The following is a 22,274-nucleotide window of genomic DNA, read 5'->3' on the forward strand; positions in this document are numbered from 1 at the left end:
GCTGAGTTATGAAGCATGAATGAAAGCAACTAAAACTTTGGGAAAGAAAAAATATATGCAGCTTGACAGAATATATATACATACAGTACTTTGTGTGCAGTTTTCTCAATGACATTTTGTAAGAATACAGACAAATTAACTCAGAGTATTTTTGTTAAAGGGGGAAAAGGGAAGGATGTAGGTCAAAGCTGCAGGTCCAGGATCAGCCACACGACGTCACTCATAGTCACACACTACAATGTCAGCGCTGCATGGCAATTTCCTGCATGCACATATTGTACACATAGATACGGGATGAGTTAAGTCTGACTTGCAGCTACTTCATACAAAAATAAATAAGCTGTTGCATCTCATTCCTCTCCTCCAGTCACGATCATTTCTTGTTTGCGTGTCTGCCATTCTCTACAACAGGAGTTGGTTTGTAAGTAAGTAAATAAGAAATAATATAGTTCTGCACACTTAGGGCTAGAAATAACAATTCTTTTCACAAGGTTACGGTTTAAGCGGTTTAATCTATAAAAGGCAGAACATTGTGTAAAAAGATAGGGGTGTCCATAAAACAAATGTATTCAGTTTACAGTCACAGAAGTGCAAATAAACCAGAACATATTCACATTTAAAAAGCCAATCTCACAAATGTGTTTATATTTGATGAAAAACTCACTCATATAAATGTATCAGTTAAAATAAATCATTTTTCAAGCAACACCACAAGTCATATACAAAAGAGCCGAGCCTAAGTGTTACCAACTGACTAAAAACATACCCTGATACATACACAAATACACCCTCACCGCATGCTGAACACAGGAAGGGGCGAGAGCAGAGAAAGTGGGGGAAGGAGGTTGATGATATAAACGGAGAAAAACAATTGTGGTTGGGAGAATTGAGAGAGGTCAAAATTGGACAGGAAAGAGCAAAAATATGGGTTAGGTAGTCGATGAAAGAAATCAAATCTGACAAGTGAAGGTACTCAGAGAGACAGAGAGAGAAGGATGAGCACAACAGGAGAAACAAGGACACACAAAGAAGGGGGGGGAGGATTAGGAGAAATACTGAGGGGGTAAAAAGAGCAGACACACACGCATACACAATTTGTACAACCATATATTCCAACTAGTTCTCCTTCATCCAGAAGTAACTGCTATGACTGCTTCAGTTAACATCTGAACAGCTAAGGTGAAATCTGACAGGATGTCTTGTTATCTAGAGCTTTGCCCCTACACTCCTACACTGAGAATGCAGTAATCCACAAGCACAGAGTCCAGAATCAGGACACAGATTACAGTGGAATGCACCGGCATGTCAGTAAGCAAGGGGAATATTTTGACATACTTCATTCAATGCAATGCACATCCTGGATACTAATAAACAAGATATATATGATAGTATATAAAAAATTAGGGTTACCTTTCAGACAAGCATTAAAGTAAAAAACACAGGATAACAAGCAACACCAAAATCAAGTCCTCTGTAGTTTTCCTGGAAATGTTGACAGACATGGTTTACTCTTAGTTTTACTTTTACGATATTTGGTGTAAAAAGGGTATAAAAAAGATTGTATTTGTTGGATGTCACTCTTGTTAAGATTCATTGCCTTGCATTATCCAAGTGCTCTACTTCTTCTCTACCAGCAGGCAGCCACAGCGACATTATCCTGAACATGTTGGGATGGCCGTGAACACCATGATAAGCTGAATTAATTTTCTCTGTGATGATGGCAAGCTGCCCAGATTCACCACAGTTCACCTCAGGGATGGTACTTTTCTTGTTTGTTGCTGCTAGCTGTTCTTTACCAACAATCCAGCAAAAAGCTTTATCAGTTCACATCACAAAAAAAAGTGCCAAGGTATAATTTGGCAAACCTTAGGTCTTTCTAACGGAGGTTGGTTGGATTATTTGAGACCTAAAGCTGCTATTGATTTCCAGAGGAATTTAGTTCATTTGTGAAACATTTACGAAGGATATGGAAGAAATTGAATATACTATCCATCAATATATTTGTATGAGTGTGCTTTAAGCAAGGGGATTGTTTTATTGAGGCTGCCATCTTAATCCAGGTTTCTACCACAGCCCAAAAAGATCAGCCAGAATGTGCTTTCAAGGTGTTGATGAGAACCCTATTTCTACAATCCCGGTTAAAGCCCAAGCAAGAATAAGCATATGTGTTTTAATATCTATACACAGGCATTAACCCCACGCTAAGTCACATTGGGTTTAGCGTAATCACTAGTGGCAGCATGAGAGGCAAGCTGGTATGGGAGGGGGGGCATGTGAACTGCCTGGCAGGAGGGTAACATCTGGGCAACAGGGTACCATGGTTTGAAAAAGCTACATAATCACATCTGTGCTCCCAGTACTCGCAGAGAGGAGAGGAGAGGAGAGGAGGTTGTCAATGTTTGGAGGTAACAGACTGAAAACCTGTTCACTCCACACCATTAGCTTACACTTACCGTAGTTAAGGTTTATCTGTAGTGTTTTTGGTTAAAGTCACATCACCACTCTAACATGAAACACCATGACAAACCTGTCTGTTGCTTAAAGTCCCCTTTTTGGCTTTTGAATGCGGCACAGATGACTCATTCTAAAGCACAAATACTGTGACTGTAACCACAGGCAACGTAAGCTGCCATAATCTGCTTGATGCCATTTCTTGGAACAATTTGGGAGTTGCCACTAAAAAACACTTCATAATTATCTTCATGTAAGGAGCATTTTCACAGTTATTTTAACCTTAGTTTTTAAAAACTCTACAATTTCTCAATAAAAGAGCAGATGCATGTTCACGTGTACAATGACTCAATGTCTGTGTTTGATGTCAGGATGATGATATTTAAAGCAGGTATCAAAGATACAAAATCAGGATGTCGGTGGTCTAAATGACTCGAGTGAGACTCTTACCTGTCATTTCAATAAAGCGGATGCACTTCTCAATGAAGACAGGGATTGGTCTTTCAAGGGAGACCACGGTGGATAGTGGCATGCCAAAGTAGTTGCTTTCAATGGGTTTTGAGATGGAGTGCCTGGGCTTGGGTCGTGGTTTCTGGGGAAAACATTTAAAGAAAGAAACACCAGATTAATTGGAGGATTCAAAAAGTAACATTTTATATTATTGACACTGCTGGCACAGGCACATGTTCCCAAAACAACACTATGCCTACAGGGAATGTAATTGAAACAACTCAATTTAGATGGGAAAGACTATCACCTTGCTTTAAAATGCCCGTTTAACAGTTGTTCCAACACACCCATCGACCACATTCCTCCAAACTGATAAGTAACCATACATCCCAGTCTTAAACGCTGCTTTGTACTGAGATATATATCAGCCACTGTATCTTCATCTTTGCGCTTCTTTCTTTGGCACCCTACTACATTTTTCTTTCTCTCTCTCTCTCTGCACTGCAGTTCTCAGATAATCAAACACCTTAAGTTCTTGTTTAATTACTTTTAACCCTTGTTATTCTCCTGTTAAGAGACCACTAATACACTCGTCAAACATTCCCTGCCTGCCTCCTTCTGGCCAAGACATCAGCAGTAACTGTACAGTCTTTTAATGGTCTTGAGTGGGAAAGTTTTGAAGGCCCCCCAAGGCCTGGATCTCTAGCAGGTTTGTAAGCCTCCCAAGGCTCTGTCCAGGCAGGAAGGTAGTGAGGCAAGGCTGCATGCTTGACTGGGCACATAGGCTGTGGGTGCAGGCCTGAGACACAGGCACGGGAAAGGAGCAGGAGTGCTCATTAGATAGAGGGAGCTCAGCAAGCCCTCTGCTCCGGATACTGGCCTTGCCGCACCAAACATTTTCCATAACACACACACACACACACACACACACACACACACACACACACACACACACACACACACACACACACACACACACACACACACACACACACACACACACACACACACACACACACACACACACACACACACACACACACACACACACACTGCCGTATTCAAGGAAACAAGCATGGAAACACTAATTAAGACCGGGGTGCTCGCCCAAGCTTTTTTTTTGCACTTCTGAATATTTAGAGGAATAATTCTGTGATCCATCTCATTTTACCGCGGGCTCAATATCACCATGCTATCATTTTTTATGAGGTTTCTACCAAACACAGCATGAGCAAAACATCTGCAGCCCCATAGTACAGGATAATATGTAGATGTTAAAAATACATCATTTTCTTTGCATACGAGGCTTGGTGAAGAAAACTGCTGTGATAAATGTGGTTACAGCGAAATTCTTGGCTCTAGTTGCATTACAATATACATTGTAATGTTCTCAATTTTAGTAAATGTAGTAGTTATTATAGTTCCCTTTATTCTTTAATATTCAATTTAAGCAAAAATGATCCAAAATTATTTGTATTGGATGTTTATTTGATCAAATTCCATCACAATTCACTACTTTATTTACAGTTACTGAATGCCACATTATGTTTTTCTTTTACTCCAGTAGAAGAGCTTAAAAAGGCTGAGCATTTATGTATGACTCATTTCATTGGAACGGTTATTGTTTCAAAGAGATGACATTGGTTTTGCCCTTTAAAATCCAGCATGACTAAGGCTAAGGTGTTTTTCTGTACTAAGATCTGGGAAAAGAGCACTGTCACAACTACTTCTATGAGGTGACTCAGCAACACTGACTGGCTTACTGGAAGAGTGCACACTCCATTCAACAAAACTTCCAATGATGAAATATGTAGGTTAAAGAATTGCAATTTCCCAGCAAGACAGTTACTGTTTCCCGTTTATCTTTCCCTTACGACCCCACATGAGTGAATTCCAAACAGAACCTCCTTCACAAATCACTCTGAGCTACCTCCCCCACTGTCGTGCCCAATCCTTCTGTAACACTCCCCATCAACTCTCACACACACCGACACCAATACACTTGTAGGGTTTAGTTCAAGATCAAAGGACAACTGTACAAGTGAGGTTTGAGTACATGTGTTCACAAGCGCACAAAAACCCACGCATATTTAAGTGAACTGAGTGGCTAGTAATAATAGACACAATGTTACCAGACTTGCTGCGAGCTTGTTTATTTTTAAGTCCAAGTGGCATCTCATGGTCTATTTATGTCTTATCACACTGACTGTGTTGTGTATCTCTGTTCAGCACACTCTCCCCCTTCTCTCTGTCAACCATTTTTCGTCTCTTATTTTCTTCTACCCCTGCAGTTTTGCCTTCTGGCCACTCCACGGAGTTGCTGACTGAGACAGGACACGTTGCCAGCACTACGAAGACAAAACAGACCTCTACCACAAAAGACAAACAAAACATTTCCTTAATAAAAACATAGGGACAACATGGTGTGCATTTACATATACTTTATGCTGTAGAATGCTGAAAAACAAAACCACAATTCCCTCTCTACTAAAAAAAATAAAAGAGGTCAATCCTTTCTAATACAACTCTTACTTCTTTTTCTGTTTACTTATTTCTTGCATAAGGACACTGGTCTGGAACTAGGTGAATGAAAAATGTGAGGCATTCCTCTTACTGGCTGAGGAGGTTTGAAAGCTGTAGGGGAGAGAAAGAGAGAGAGAGGGGACATTTCTGGCCTTTCACTGGGGGATGGTGGTACAGAAACATAGGTCATAGGTCAATGGCTGTGGTGAAATGGTTTCAGTAAGAACTGGCAGATAAAATTATAATTCTCATGACATAGATACATTAACTGCAATTTATATTCCGTCTCAGACAGCTGTTTTATTTTTAAATTTAGATTTGGCATACGTATTTGGTCATCATATAGAGATAGAGATACAATAGATTTACAAATAAGAATATTTTGACTGGTTGGTTGACAGTACTTAGTAACAAGGATGGTGTTAACAGTGCATAAATCCATGCCTTCACTCCAGAGCCAACTGGAAATCTGACTTGTGGCTCGTTATTCATCAAAGTTCACACAAACAGTAATGGCTGGTTCTATACCGACCCATAGTCACTCACTGCTACACTTCTCCAGTGATCACATAACTCAATAACATGTCATCCTGGGGGGATTTCAGTCTGCAGGAGATTGACAATTGGCTTTTATCTTCGAGAAAACTGCTTAGAAAACAGGTGATGAAACTCGATCACTTAGTTCCAAACACAAGTAAGCCATAATGTCCTGTTACGTGGACATCCAGATCCCAGAACCTGCTGTAGGGCACAAATCAGTGGTACTAATTAGAGTAATGATGAGGACACTGATCGGAATTCAGCTGGCTTTAATTTTCTAGGAGGATTTGTTCTAAAACATGGCTTAAAATGTGTTATGTGATACTTTATTGATCCCTCATTCGACTTGCTCCCCTCTGAGTACAAGGTCAGGGCACATCGGTAAAGTCAGTGCTACTGAAGCTTCACTTTTTACTAAAGAGACTGAGCTCTTCACTTCTGTTGGTAGTCTGAAGTATAAGCAGTTAGGAGCTGTGTGATCTGATAGCCTTTACACAGGTACTGAAGAGACAGGGATATCACAGCTGAGTGTGTGAAAAAAATAACCACCCCCTTGTTCCACCCAACTGACAGCCACGGTAATTATCACTGACACACGTGCACAACATATGCAACTATAACTCCTATTCAGCAGGCAATTCTGTGCCTGTCGCCGTGTAAATGAACAGCATGCCAGGCTGATAAGTCTAATGGTTTAAGGTCAAATGTATCACAAAAACACATCTTAGGGACAAGTATAGAAACAGACAGGGATGCAGGCTGGAAAATTAGTGAAAGTAGAGACACTGGTGTGTCCAATAAAAAAGAAAATAAAAGGAAGCAATGGAGAGAATGAGAGTGAGAGAAAAATCAAGTGTGAAATGAATGAGAAGCAGAAAGTATGAATCAGTGAGAAAGGAAGACACGCTGTAAATAAAACAGAATGGAAGGAGGGGAAAAAATGAAGCAGCACTACATTGCTGCAGTACCATAACAGATGACAGTAAACAACATCGGCTTAATTAACTAAATGACACTGATGTTGATCACTGGATCAGTGATGCAACTGAATCCTTTGGCATTTATGTTGTCAAAGGGCGCAGTGAATGTGCCATTGAGACAAGAAGCCATAAAAGAAGCGAGGCTGGAGCTAATGTGATTCCACCTTTATGTTCTGTAGATTACAATTAAGGAGTGACAGTTTTATTTAAGTACATGACGCCTGTGCTGTGATTCTCTCGTTTGCTCATTACTACTACCATTTCTGGAAGAGCAAGAATGTTTACAGTTTCTGTGCGGAGAAAGAACATTAGGTTGTATCACTCTTTATGCACCACTATTATAATTATTATTATTGTAATAATAATAATAATAATAATAACAACAACAATAAGATGGAGGTTGACTCTTTCAAAATTTTGGAGAATGTGAAATATAATTATTTCAGCTTTAATAAACTGGGAAATATGAAGCAACTATGCATATACATACATATAAGTGCTTAAGCAGATGTAATGGTGTGTATATTGTGCCTTTGTATTCATTTACAGTTTCTGCCTTCTAGTTTAGAAGTTTAGTGGCTAAAGCCTCTTTTCCTCTGATGATCTGGCTAATTAATAGAGCACCCACAGAGAAATATGGCAGATATGCTAAAAGAGGAACTCTTACAGTATGTTGATGAGTTATTTCTCAAACATGGTGATAATATAGTTATACCAACATAGCAAATAGGGGTTGAATCTAAGCCAGAGATCAATACTGGTATCTTACCTGCACATGCATACCTTAGTGAGTCATTGATTGCTTAGATAACATGAAGCACTCTAAATTCTAATATGTATCATGAAAACATATATCAGGGCATTGTACTATTCAGTTAAGAGGTTTACATACATAAACATATTTGCATATTTAAACATATGGACACACAAACACTAACCTTTGTATTTCTCCGCAGGCTTTTCAGTATATTTCTCCTTTTGGGGTCTTCGTTCTCCTCGATGGAGTTGTCCTTCTGGGCTCCATCGTCCTGGCTAGCCTTGGGTGGACCCCCCATCTCATCATCACTGCCTATTGAGAAGCTTGTTCTAAAACTGCTGAACTTGCCAAGTCGTTTAGATCTGTCTCTGTAAAGTTTTGGCTTTATTCCAATGGCAGACAATTTTCTCCTCCGCTCCAGTGAGCTGCTATCAGCTTCACTGTCTGAACCATTCCCACCAGCACTCCCATTTGCATGACCCTTGTTGGCATTGCGGATGGTGATAATTTTGCCCTGTGTGCTGTCATGGGGGACAGAGTAAATAGTCTCTTCCTCTGTGAGTCGAGGTTTGCTCACAGCATCCATGGGCTCGGCGTAGTCTGAGGGGTCATAGCCACCCTCGCTACCTGGTGCCCAGGTAACAGCTTGGGAGCGGCGGTTGGTGCCACCTTGATGATCCATGTATGGGCTGAGGTTAACCTTACGAACAGGCTTGGGCTTTACTTGAGGAGGAATCTTGTTGTTAAGCTTGCTCTCAAAGGTGCTAAGCTCAGAAATGACAGAGAAGGTATCACTTGAATCCAAATCTGGCAACTTGAAGCTTCCTAAGTGAGAACACAGACTACCATCATCCCTCAGGGTGGGGTAAGGTGGTGATGGGTCGATATCCTCCTCCGAGTCCATAAGAATGTTAACTGGACTGGGTGAGCCACAGCGAGGGCTGATGCTCTCATTCGTACATGCCTCAGCCACATGATCATACATGTGTGTTGCCTCAACAATAGTGCGCTTCTCTACAACATCCTTAAGGAAGGTCTGAAAAAGGTCTATCTTATGAAGCCCCCCAACTACCCCACCATGTCCACATATTACTGTGTTAAACCTAGCCTCTATTTCACGTGCCAGTTCATCTCCCTGACTCACTTGCTCCTTAGCTGACTCTGAGTCTGACAGCTCCATCTGACTCTCCCCTACAGCTAACAACTGGACTGGGATGATGTCTTGGACCTCACACAGGAAAGCACACAATGTCTCCATAGAGGCCTTGCGGCGAGCAGAATAAACTGCAATGTATCCATGGACTAGTCTGGTTTTGCGGAGGGAGAATGTGGAATGGAAAGAGAGTAGTGACAGCTCAATATTCTGCCTCTGACCTCCTATACTGAGATCCAGCATAATGGAGGTGCCACTACTAAGAGTAGAGGCAGGACGACAATGCTGGGGCAACAGAAAGGGAGCAAGGAGCTGGTCTAGGTCGTACGTATCTCCACACATCATACACATGACTATTTTCAGGTCTGCCTCTGGGACTGGCTGGGATTGAGAATCTCTGAAGGCAGATGATGGAGGCAAGGGGGGAGAGCTGCTCCCTATGCTTCTCCTTGTTTCTAAGAGGCCCTTCAGTATCTGGTTGAGCTGCTTCTCGCCGACATTGCGTGCATACCCCATACCTGGAGAGGCAGGGTCTAAGTATGTACACTGCAGCTTTCCGGCCACCTGCTGTCCTTGTTGAATAAGAGTCTGAGCTGTCTCCCCACCAATATCCCCTATGGATCCTACCCCCCGCTTGGTGACCAGAAGGAGGGACAGTGGAAGTTGGGCTAAGCTGTTTTCCCGTTCCCTTCTGCTTATAGTTGACTCCCTGAGTTTCTCTAGACTCTCGACAACATAAGAGAGTGATTCCTTTGAATTGTACAAACACAGGCAACCATGGGGTGTAAAGGTTGGTGTATGGAAGGAATTGACTGGTAGACGTACATTGCCCTCAATCGGACGTAGTGTTAATTCATACATCTTGCCATCTAACACATACCGGTCATCACTGGTGCACAAGGCTCTTATCTCATTTGCCATTTCCCTGGCTAGGCCATCTTTACCTAGGATGACAAGATTTATCCGTTCAGCCCTACCCCCCTCTAGTCTTGAAATGTCTGATGATGGGTAACGGGTAGGGAATCGGGAGGCCAGTATCTGTTCTATTTTACTGTCCACACAGTGTGGGCTGTTGGGACAAGTGTCCTTTGTGGGGTGGTAGACAAAGTGGATATGTTTCAATACCAGGGCATCCCTTTCTGCTTGCAGCTTTTGCAGGGCTTTAAACCTTTGCTCCTCACACAACACCTCCTGAATGGCTCCCATTTTCTCTTTACTCGGCTTTGCATCCACTTCCAGCTCATAAAAGAGCTCCGAGTATTCAAGAAGAAGTTCCTGAAAGTCCTCTTTTGCTCGGTCAATGATTTCCTTCTGGTGTTTGTTGTAGATATCCAGATATTCAGCCTCTTCCAGCCAATGGTAAAATTCTTCATTCATTATGAAGCTTCGGGCCTCCTCCCAGGGTTTCCCTGGTGTGATGAAAGGAGAGACACTTAGTTTCTCCTTGAACTCCCATCTCATCTCAGCCCGTTTACGCTCATTCCTTAGCTGCTCCAGGTGGGTCTCATAGATATATTCAGCTGCAGGGGTCTCCAAAAGGTCCTGGGGGATTCGATCATCCTCCATGTTATCAATGTGTGGTGTGGTCTCCCAAGGGGTGTCATCTAAAACCACAAACCACTGAGAGAAATCTCTCTTTGTCTCAAGGACTTTCTGAACTCCAGACCAACTTAGGTGGTCTATCTCATCCAGCTCTGGCAACAGTACAGACAGGGCCTGTGGTAGAGTGGTTAGATAGGCCTTCCTGCGTTTCTCTATATGGTCTTGTTTGAGTCTATGTACATGCTGTTGGAACAGCTTCTTGGCTTTAGCTGTCCCCTCAAGAAAGACATAGTCCTTGTACTCAGGGGCAGACTGCATGCGACGACTGACACTGGGCCATGATTCATTGTGGTTATTCACAATTCGGCTGACCAGCCACTCATAGCGGTCTTTGGCTGAGGCAATTTGTTGACTCTGCTGTTTCAGTGCCTCAAAGTAAGGGATAATTTTGGGCTTTCCCCTACCTTTGTCTATTAGCTGAACCAGTGTTAGAAAAGCTAGGTCAACATTGACATTTGAGCGTGCTGATGTTTCTACCACCTGTAGGTTTTTCTTGGCAAGGGCAAAGGTATGCGAGTCTTTAATATAGCGCTCAACTCCTTCATCACATTTGGTCAGAACCAGTACCACAGGTTTCTTCGTTTTGGCTAGCTGGTTATACAGGTTGGTGACAAACTTCATCTGGTCCTCAAAGCTACGGTTCATACCCCTGCTAACATCAACACAGAGAAGGAAGCCATCCACCATTAGCTTGCCTTCAGGCATCTGTTTCTGCTCAAAGTCCTGCTCCAACCCCAGCTGATCTGTGCAAAAGTACATCAGCTTCTCAGCAGAAGCCAGCTTGGTAGAAGCTGCCCTCTTGATGTAAGGCTGGAGTGCAGTGCTTCTGTGAGGCTGAAATGTTTGATCATCTATGAACTCTGTCTGCTCCACCACATTCATACGGCATTCTGGACCCTCCTCCATGGTCCGACCAGCCTCTCCCCAGAACAGGAAGTGGTCATTGTTCACCACACGTCCCCCGAAGTCACTTGTGCTGAGAACAGAGGTGTGGTCTAGGTAGAAGTCATCTGCACTCGGCCGGACAAAGCGGTTACACAGGCAGGATTTGCCTACACCACACTGGCCCTTCTCCTTCTCTGTGCCGGACAGCCCAACCACGACCAGGTTGTAGGTGGGCGCCCGCACATCTTGCTTTTTGGCCATCATCATCGCTGGCAGAGGCTCATCCTGCCATGCTGGCCACTAGCTCTAGGGAGAGGAGGTGGCTGCCGAGGAAGGAGGGTTTCCATGCAAGGGGAGTTTATTGGACTGGAGACTGACCCTGCATGATAGAGATAGAAAGATAGATTGAAATTGAGAGAGAGTGAGATGGAGAGCAGATATTATTAATGAAAACAATTTAAAGTGGACATATTATGCCAAATCAACTTTTTAACCATTTCAATACTTATATTTGGGACTCTGGAGGCCCTACCAGTCGCCAAAGTGTGGAAAAAGAATACTCAGTCATGTTTTCGTGGTCCCCCTTAGTGTAAGTATAGGCGATAAAACACCGGATGTTGCATTCCCTCCGCTTATGAAGGCAGCATGCGCATTTCACCGCAAATGTTACCGCCCCACCAGTAAGTTTACTTCAAGAGCTCCACCTTAGCTCCACCATGTCCCTGCGAGAGTGCAGGCGAGGGAGGAAGAGCGGTGTTATGTCAACGTGGAGGGACAAGTGTGCTGTTGGTGGCTGCACAGTGGAGCACAGTGTTTTACACACACTTCCAGCCTCAGAGGATTTTATACATGAAGCTAATGTGCCGGATAAATTCAGCAAACGTGTGTTTGTGTGTTCGCACCACTTCGCATCAGACTGTGGCCAGCGGTCGCCGTATTTAGTCAGGGGACGTATTTAACCGACGTACAAACACACACATTGTTAAGAAAAGGTCACATAGAGCTCATAACTGACCATTCTGACACGTCCTAATTAAAAATTTGTTCAGTACGTCCTCCATGACCGGAGCACAGACTCAGTCTGATACAGTCACATACAGCAGCAGTTTATGCAGCTCGCCGCTGGCAATCAGCTGTGCTGCACTCTCTGTGCAGCGGTGCTGCACTCTCTATGAAAATCAGTTAAAAAGACATAGGGACAGCACCACTGATCGCCAAACTGGCACTGTATGTGCGAGTGCCGTCACAGGAAGAGACCTCCGACACATGGACACTTAGGGACAGCACCGCCGATCGCCGGCGGTGAGCTGCCTAAACTGCCGCTGTATGTGACTGATCGCCAGCTCCGGAGCATACAGTCACCGGTCTGATACAGTCACATACAGTGGCAGTTTATGCAGCTTAATGGGGGAAATAGGGTATAATATGTCCCCTTTAAGAAAATACATTCCATTTCAATCACAGGTTTTATCATTAGAAAGTTATTATGTCTCTCATCGAGGTTCCTACGACGTGCTGTTAATAATGTTGAATCTGTGATCCTATTTTTGAAGTGAATGTTTCCTGAAGAGATTGAGGTCAGTGGCAAAGCTGCTGGAATACTGCACATTAATTAAAACAGCTGTAGCTTAGTGAAAGCATTTACATTTTAGATTACACAGTTTGCTGAGACTCTATGTGTTTTAGTTATTATCTGATGTCTAATAGTTTGGTTGGTCATCTCACTGCCAGCAGCAGTAAAATAAAGTTGTGTAGGTTTTCACAAAAAACATGCACACACACAAACACACCACCACTTTGAAAAATGGCACACTACGCGCCCTGCACCGTTAAATGAAAGACATGTACAGGAAGATGAAAGGAGATAAATGTTCCAGACCTAAAGTTACTAATTGGCCAACTAGGGAAAGCCATCTGAATTTTAAAAGGCTGCACTGCAGGTTGGCTGACTTGTCTCCATCAAAATCATGTTTCCTCTGTTCCCCACCAAATAGCCCTGCACAAACGGATCATAGTTGGCTGACGTATCATTACTAATATCTAAATATGTAAAGCAGATGCAACAATTTTGCTGGAAATAACACGTGCACCAAAAACACACATGGCAAAAATTAATTAATGAGTGTGAAGATGAGGAGTTTGACATGTTTTTTTAATAAAAAAGGCCTCTCTTTACAGGACAATTTGTAAGAAACAGAAACCTCCCAATAACACAAGACAGCCAGCACACAGTGTGCAGTATGAGACTACCCCCTCCATGTCATAACTGAGGCGTGAATGTATTAAAACAGACATTAAAACCACTATTAATCATGAAAAGCTCTTTTGACAGAGTGCACAAAAGCAGACAAAGCCTTCACTGCAGTGGAAACGGGAGTTTGTCAGACAACAGAGAACTGTGGATGCACAAAGATGAACTTCAAAGTCTAATGCAGCAGTCACACCTGATATGGTGTTAATTTTTGGAGGCAAGTAGACCCTTTCGCGGATGTGCTCCATGGCGAAAACTCTGCCTCATACAATGAAACGTTTTGAAGTTTAGTGTTTAGTGGAAAAACAGAGGCACACAAAATGACACAGAAACTATCTTGTGGCACAAATAATGAGAATAAACATTTTTGTTCGGTGTGGCCCCAGTATAATGCTGATACACCAGAAGGGTAGGCAATGAAAAGGAAATGGTAGGCGGAGTAAGAAATTCACTACACTGAAACACATTTTAGTAGAAAAAAAAATCACCCCACAACCATGTTCAAAGCTGGAAGTTACAGTAAAGCCTTGAAACACTCTATAAAGTAAATTCAGGCAAAACATTCCCACTACAGAGGAAATACTACAATCATTCACCAGGTGTAAAACCAAATGCCAGCAGAAAAGGGAATTAATATCAAAAAGAATGTCTTGCATGCCTTGTGTTTGAAACTTGTATAAAAAATGTGAAAAAAAGTGTCAGTCCCTGCAATAATAAGGTGCGTTGTGCTGAGCTAGATTAGTTCACATGTTGACATTACAGGGCACACGGCCTAAATTGCAATCAGCCACAAAACATGACTTGCTGCCCTTTGGATATGGTCCACTGGTTAAACTGAAACATGAATCCAATCTGCTTATCATCAATTTATATAGTATCTACATGAGCAAAGGTTACATGTGAAATGTCCAAACTGCAACTCAGCAAGCTGCTTTCATTCTAATACTGTGCCATTACAATTACATGTGATATATATATATATGAGTTAGCTATTGCATTAACTTTCTTCGAAATTAATCAAAATGTTCCTTTTGGGGATCACAATGGATTTCGGGTTGGTTAGTGGCTATTCTGCATCTGCAGAGTGAACTGTCTTCTCATGTTTGTCATAGATGTCTTGTGAGCTGACAGGGTTACATTGACAGAGAAGTACAGAGGTCATACAGCAGACCTATATTAACACAAATGTCCTATGAGTGTTTACACAGAAAAAGGCACACATGCACATACACAGGCGACTCAGATTGTATCCTACTATGTGGCATACTGGGTATCATTGTCAGTCATGTGTTAAATAGGTCATGGAAGTGACCAGTTGTGAGGGTGTCTGGATTAAATGAACTCCAACACTCCCAAAATCCCTGTGGTGCTCGAGGCAAGACAGGCTCAGCACTCATACAGATGCTTTGCTAACATCTGCTTCAGTGACCCGCCTATCTTTTCTAAGAATGTTCATATGTGTGCATTTTGTATGTCAGTCTACAAGTCCACACACATTTTGGGACACGCAACTAAAACAGTACTGCAGCTTGTGCAGTGCAGGTTAGGTGTGTGTGTGTGTGTGTCAGACAGAATTGCAGTACAATAAATATAAAAGGGGGAAAAAAGAACATAAAACTGTTTTCTTTCCCTTTCCGGCCCACCTTGGTGGCATGACAGTGCGAGATGCAAACCGACAGCTCAGAATTCAATCCTAAGTGATGTGAGGACGCAGCGGTTTAGAATGAAGCAGGCAGATAATGGTGGAAAATAAAATGCCTCATGAGACTGATGTGCCCAACCCAAACTAACAAACTAAAACTCATATGTGACATTACAGCCACATATTTCAGCTTCTTTCGTCGCTCTGTCTTCTGGGTGTTTATGGAGAGCATTTCATACACAATAGACCTAGTCATTTAGGGGATCCATTTCACTGCTGCCTGTGCTTGACTGGTCTTAGTGCAGCACTCCAGTTGCAGAGCAGTCAGGCAGCTAGTCTCCCAATTTACCCTGAGGCCTGGTGTCTGGTGCGCATGTCCAGCCACATACCATTGTCTCAAGGCCCAAGGTTGTTAAGGGCTGAGGCACAGATAGCTTAGGGCCCGCACTGCATCTGACCCAGAAACATGAGGGTAAGCAGAAAAGGAGAGGGAGAGAGAGCAGGAGGTGGTGGAAGAGATACAGGAAGTGGTTCAAGGCATTGGGGGAGGAGACAGGGAGTGGGAAGTTAGTGCACGTGGAGAGAGTGGGGGTAGAGAGAAGAATGGGTATGAGGGAAAGGGGAGAGAGGTCAATGGTCTGGGTCATTTGAGCAGTACATTGCAATCCCCTCAGGCAAGAGAAGAAGGGTGTGGTGAGGCCTGGATGAGTTGGCCTGATGAGAAGATAGGATGCATCTGTAGGGCACTGGAGTGCAGCCTGAAGCCAACACTGGGGCGGCAGTGCATGAAGTTCATAATACCACGTGCTACTAAGGCCAGCAGGGAAGAGGCTGTGTTCACTGGCCATGAAAAGAGACCATGTATCGTTCACGGGGTGGCTGCATTCCTTTCATTACAGACGAGTTAGCAAGGGAGCATTGCCCAAGAGTTTGACTTTCATTCATGCCTATTTTCATACACAAAAAAGTCTCCATTCCTTTGATACACAAGCCTAACTACAGAGTTGAACCACAAAAACCATAAAACGATGCGAGTACTTTTATTTCTAATATTGTACCCAGGCAATAAATACAGTTTAGGCTTTTCAAATATAACAAGCACATATATTTATTTAAGTCTTACATATTGAAAACTGCTGAGCAAAAATAAACAAGCAAGCTTGCATGGATTCCCAGCAAGCCCTCCGGTTCTACAGTATTATACAGTCAGGTAGGCTGGGAGTTGACAGAAACAAGAGTTGTGAAATAGTCATGAACGAGTCTGATGGTGATGATGACGACAGAAAGGCAGCAGGGAAAATCTCTCTCTCGCCCTTTTTCTCTAAATACAACAGGCTATCCCATTGCTTCAGTGCAGAAAAGTGTTTTGTCTCTTCTTTCCTTTCCTCTGCCAGATGCAAGTCTGTACTTCCACATTCTCCTTTTGTTGCTGCTCTGCTGTCTCTGTCCTCTATCCCGCAACATAATAATCATATAGCCCATGTTTTTTTTTTCTTTCAAGCACTGTCTCCATCACTTTCTCCCACGCTCCTCTTCCTTCCCATTTCCTCACCCTCTCTAGAGACTTGTCCATTAGTAAGAAACTTGGGTCATAGACAGAGGACTGAGGTGTGGGTGGGTGGACACACTCGTTCCACCGACACCACTTCCTGTTAACGCTGTGCTTTCACTGGACAAGGGTACTGTCAGATGAATATGCAGAATGCTGATGAATATAGAGATCACAGAGAACACGGGTGGGGATGCTGATGAAGACAGAAGCAAAACGACACAATGCAAATATAAAGTGCATAATCAGATAAATGTAGAGTGGTACCAGTTCCTCAGAGGTCAGTGCTGAAGTAACAGTCCCATAATGATGCCAAAGCTGTAAATACCAGGCAATTATGTGTGATGCTGTACTTTATTGTTTATTCTCCAGCATCACAGAGGACAAGCACTCAAATGTTTGGGCAATTTCACTAAATTTGGCAAATTTGTCTCATGAGTAAAACTACAGATATGAGTGAAAGGGGAAACACAGGGGGTTGATTGTGTCCGTGCTGTTGCTAACAGTATACTGCTGGGGGGTATGAGCAAAAATTTATATCACCATATTTTCATAATTTCAACACACACACACACACACACACACACACACACACACACACACACACACACACACACACACACACACACAGGCACCAAGAGAAAAGTTGGCAACCTACGGTCATAAATATATTTGTATTGTGGGGAGACAGGCAAGTGAAACGCAGCAGTGTGAACACACACACTCGACACAGCAGTCACACAACACAGCTGTGATGCACACCAAATGCATCTTGTGTGAACCAGACCTTAAATGTGTGGCAATTAACTAAATATGCATCGGTTTTAAGAACTTAAAATGTTTCAACTAAGCAGTTTTTGACTGACAATATCAGTCAAGCAATAGCCAAGAAGTCCAAATGAGGAAACAGGACTCTGGGGAAAAACTGCTCATAGAACAGAGGGGTTACCAATTTTCTATAAAAGATTTACTGCCTTTCTGTACATTGCTTTAAACAGAGGACCCTGGTGTCTGGTGATGAGGTAAGTAGTACACTTTTTCTCCTAAATTATAGAAAAAAAATGTAATCAAGGTATTGATAAGTATCGGTTTTGAAAAGCAGTACTGGAACCAATAGCAATAAAATCCTAACAATACCCATCCGAAACAGCCATATGTTTAACAATTAGTCAAATAAATGTAGCTAATGTAAATGGTTCCACACGCCACATTAAGAGCACTTTACATAAAGTGCTCTGTGGTCCGGTGTATCTACAAAAACACAAGTCATTTGTCTCTTCCACAAACACAGCACATCCATCCATCACTTACCACACAGGAAATATACATTTCCTTGCTGTTCCCATCTACCGTATGTGTATGCACATCAGCAGAAAACAAACACGGCAACCCCCCTATTGCTAATGCATTTCACATGTGGCCAGGCAACAGAACAATGCACCAATCAAACTACACAAGCAAATCCAACAGTGATAAATGATTCTTATCAGTAAAAAACACTGACTAATGCCGTGTTTCCATCATGGTACGGTTTGGTTTTGTTTGGTACGGTATGGGTTAGGAACGGTAAAGCCTTGGATCAGGCTTGCGTTTCGACTGAGAACAGTAGCTTTCTAGCCGCATCAGTGCAATACGTAGTGTGACATCGAATGTGACACAACAGACAACAACGGAGGACATCCAGCAGCTTTTTTTTTCTGCTCAGTTTGTGGCTGTTTGCCTAAACAAGACAGTACTACTCCTAATGGAAACACACACAAAAAAAATGCACCGTATTGTACCAAACCAAACTGTTCCACTCGGTGTAAACATGGCTTAAGGGATCAGCACAGTGCAAATCAATCTTTCACTCCCTTATAAAACACAAAGTCACTTTGTATTAAGGCATTCTAACTAGGGCTTGTAGCAGCAGTCTGTGTTAATCACATCTTTCACTTTGTAAGATCACGTGCCTGTGCATTAGCATGATCCATAAAGATATATCCACATGAAAAGACCTAAGACGTGGATTTTAGATGTCTCTCCAGCAACTCTCACACTGCACAAGCATACAGTACTAGCCCATCTAAACAGGCACACTCCCACTCTGACACAGAAATGCATATTCACTTTATCCTGTACCTGTATCCTTTATCCTGTGAGTCCACAGCTATTGCTAAGCTACTGTAATGTAATGTAACGATGCACTGGCTTAAGTGCCCCCCCCCGGTACTGACAGACAGACCCCCTGAGGAGAAAGCCAAATGGGCAGACAGAGGGAGGAAGGATATGCAGGATCAGAGCAGAATATAAGACCAGAAAAAAAAAACAAAGACACAAGCAGTAACTCAACAATTGACAATGCAAGATACTGGTCTAAGAATAAGACAGAGGGAAGAGGGCTGCAGAGGAGTGTGTCATTGTGGTTTAACATTTAACCTGCACCAGAAGGCCTCACTGATAACACAGCAAAATATGATGCGTTGGAACATGGACAGTGACGGCAATACTTTTGAACCGACTGATACACTCATACGTTCAAGCACAGATAGTCACGTCGTGGTGGCTTCTTCTTCAAGGATTGGCTTTCAGTGTTTCTGCAGCAACAGCTCTGTGACCTTCACATGCTGTTTCTGTCAAGATTTTTCAAACTACAACATATTAAAAATACACATACCCTCTGATTTGTTTTCTCAAATACGCTGGTTTGATGTCCCACTCTATTTTGCGATGAACTTCATAGACATCTGGGGCTCTTTGAAATAATAATTGTTATAGTTTAGGCAGTCACTAAAAAAAAGAATAAAAAGCATTTATGCTGCTTAGTGGCTGAACTGACTGCATTTATGGATAAAACACTAAGGCCCACTGTGCTACATGGAAATATTTCCTCCTGGACACAACTAAAACAACAAGAACAACAACTGTTGCTGTACATGCAAGGTCAGACAGAGAGACAGACAAGTCTGTTTTGGTTTGATTCTAAAGCTCATCTGTGGGTCTCCACTCCCCCCCTCCTCGCCATCTGCCAGGTATGAACCATCTTGCTCCTCATTTCTTTCAGTGCCTCTGGCCCTTGTCATATTCTTCCAATATTTTGCCCTCACTCACTCCTAGCATGCTCCTTCTTGCTGTCTCTCAGCTTCCTGTTCCTGCAGAAAGTGTCTAACCTCACAGCCCAGCCTCTGTCAGACTGGCAGACTGTGTGCCAGTGATGTTGCATGCATAGATCTGATCCTGTTTCCTCTGCCAAGAAGCTTGTCTGCATCAGCACGAGTGTATGCACACATTCAGACATCCAATACAGCTGTCCTGTCCTCCAAGCCCAACTTGATGAAACAGCATAAACAAACAGATTTACACTGTACACAAATAAGTCTAATCCACCTAACAGGGGAATGAGGGCAGATGCACTGTGAATGCACAAACATGCACACATGTGAATGTAGTCATATTGTGGTTAAATATTACAACATTTATAGGAGGAGAAGTGTTGTTAAGTCTAGACAAAAGTGGTGTGTGTGTTAAAAAAATGGGGGTGGAGACCTTTAATTATTTTACATAACTGTAAACGTTCATAAGCAAAAGAATACACAACATGAATCATTGTTGTATATTGAAATTTTCTTCCAGTACGTCCTCTGTTTACAACTAAAATCAGACTGCGCATAATGGATTTCCTCAACAAAGAGTTAAAATACTCGAGAAGTAAATGTTGGATAATAGAATAAACATTTAGTGAACTGCGCGTCGTCCTCTCTATTTCCTGTAAAAAACTAACATAGATGATGAACTCTGGAATGAAAGACTTCATATAGTAAGAAAATGTCTTGATAAAACAATTTTTACAGCCCTATGTGCTTTAGATTTCCAATAACTCGACTCAGTGACTCACACTTTTCTGAAACCAAAATTGGCCTCTAAGGCAATGACGGTATCCAAATAAAATACAATGATTTATATAGCTACATACATTAGCTTTAATATAATTGTAATTATTAACCCATTTTCAGTGGAGCACTCATCCTTCGCGAGAGCAGGTTCTTAATAGATCTGCTGGGTGTGTTTTCCAGATTGTGAAGGAGATGGGAAAGCTGTGCACACTCACAGCGCAGTGCTGCGAACACACAGCCTCATTTCTATTTCTTTATCTACTCCTGTGAATATTGTGACTGGAAGACTAAACTCTTAGTGCAGTCTCAATTGCAAAAAAATGCTTGGGGAGTTCCTCCATCACATAGAATATGAGTTGTATTCAAACCTTGTATTTGAAAATACATTTCATTTGCATTAATGACATATGTAGAGGTACAAAGTAGCTAGAGAGGTTCTCTGTATGGCCACACTCCAGTCCCTAAGTAACTGATTTTGATTAATTATTCAATATATATACCGTGTATATATCAAATATAGATTGAGTGAGAAAACACAGGAATCAGAAATGTACAGCTGCCAAGACTTAAACATTTGAATATCATTATCTTTGAAGTTCAAGTAACAGAATCATTTTCCTTTTGATCACCATTCAGAATACAAGGTTAATGCTGCTTAACTCCCTCCATCTGGACTTATAACCTGCCGGCTCTGAATATAATCATGTGCTATGATCTCAACAGGGAGATCTTACATTAACCAGAGATCACCCAAACTGTTACTAGGTGACAGATGGCACACACACACAAAAGCGGCCACCATCCAACCATCTAACACCTAGGCCATATGTTCCAATGTAGATACAGCATGTGCACATCTCACGTCTCTCTCCGCTTAGATTTGGTTTTTTTTTTCCCCCTTTCTTCTCTGCCAAGAAAAATGTTCATGCACCACTGATTCTTGAGACCAATTAAATCTGAAAATGACAGAAATTAAGGAACATGTTTGGGCCAAGAAGGAAATGGAAGATAATATGAACCAATTTCTACAGTATGTGCTCAGAAAACGCAAGACGCTGGCTGCAAAAAATGGCATATGCCGGCAGCTAACGTGCACCAATGCAAGGCTGTGAATGTCACATTGTATACAGACTGTTGTCATGTGTGTGGAGTCGATGTGCTAATGGCCCGGGCCGGACAGCAGCATCACCATACCCTGCCAGTAGCACAAGAAGACAAACTATTCAGGAGGTGCCACTTTCAATCGCATTTAAAGTCAGTCTTCCCAGTTCATCCTTGCTCTGAGAAAGGCTAGTAAAGCCAACAGCACTAATAAATGGTTTTTACTGGACATTGCACTGCAAACTAGATTTGACAGGCTCTCTGATAGTTAAAGATACAACCTAGATTCAAACAACAGTTGTAGACAAATCATCCCAATATAGCTGTTTGTACATTTACTTTTTTATTGAACTGGACACTTTGGAAATGATTGGCTGAGCTGGTGAATGTGTTGAAAAACACCTTGTTATGAAGAAATTGATTTAGAGACTACGGTCTTCTAAAGGCTTTTATTGTTTGTAGACACAAGAGCAAAGCAATGTTTTTTCGTTATTTTCCATCTGGAAATGCAAACTCTA

At 42.3% G+C, this 22,274-nt stretch overlaps 1 protein-coding gene across 1 annotated transcript in view; it reads right to left on the reverse strand.

The window, feature by feature from the left end:
* Positions 1 to 22,274, reverse strand: part of arhgap35a (Rho GTPase activating protein 35a) — a 60,738-nt gene that overhangs the window by 11,592 nt on the left and 26,872 nt on the right. The window contains exons 2-3 of the mRNA XM_044031555.1: positions 7,883 to 11,720; positions 2,902 to 3,043 (exon numbers count right to left, since the gene is read on the reverse strand). Of these exons, the coding sequence (XP_043887490.1) occupies positions 2,902 to 3,043; positions 7,883 to 11,608 (3,868 nt within the window). The 5' untranslated portion in view covers positions 11,609 to 11,720. The remainder of the gene's footprint in view (positions 1 to 2,901; positions 3,044 to 7,882; positions 11,721 to 22,274) is intronic.

Source organism: Solea senegalensis, linkage group LG8 (assembly GCF_019176455.1).
Source record: "Solea senegalensis isolate Sse05_10M linkage group LG8, IFAPA_SoseM_1, whole genome shotgun sequence".
In the NCBI taxonomy this organism is placed as follows: Eukaryota; Metazoa; Chordata; class Actinopteri; order Pleuronectiformes; family Soleidae; genus Solea; species Solea senegalensis.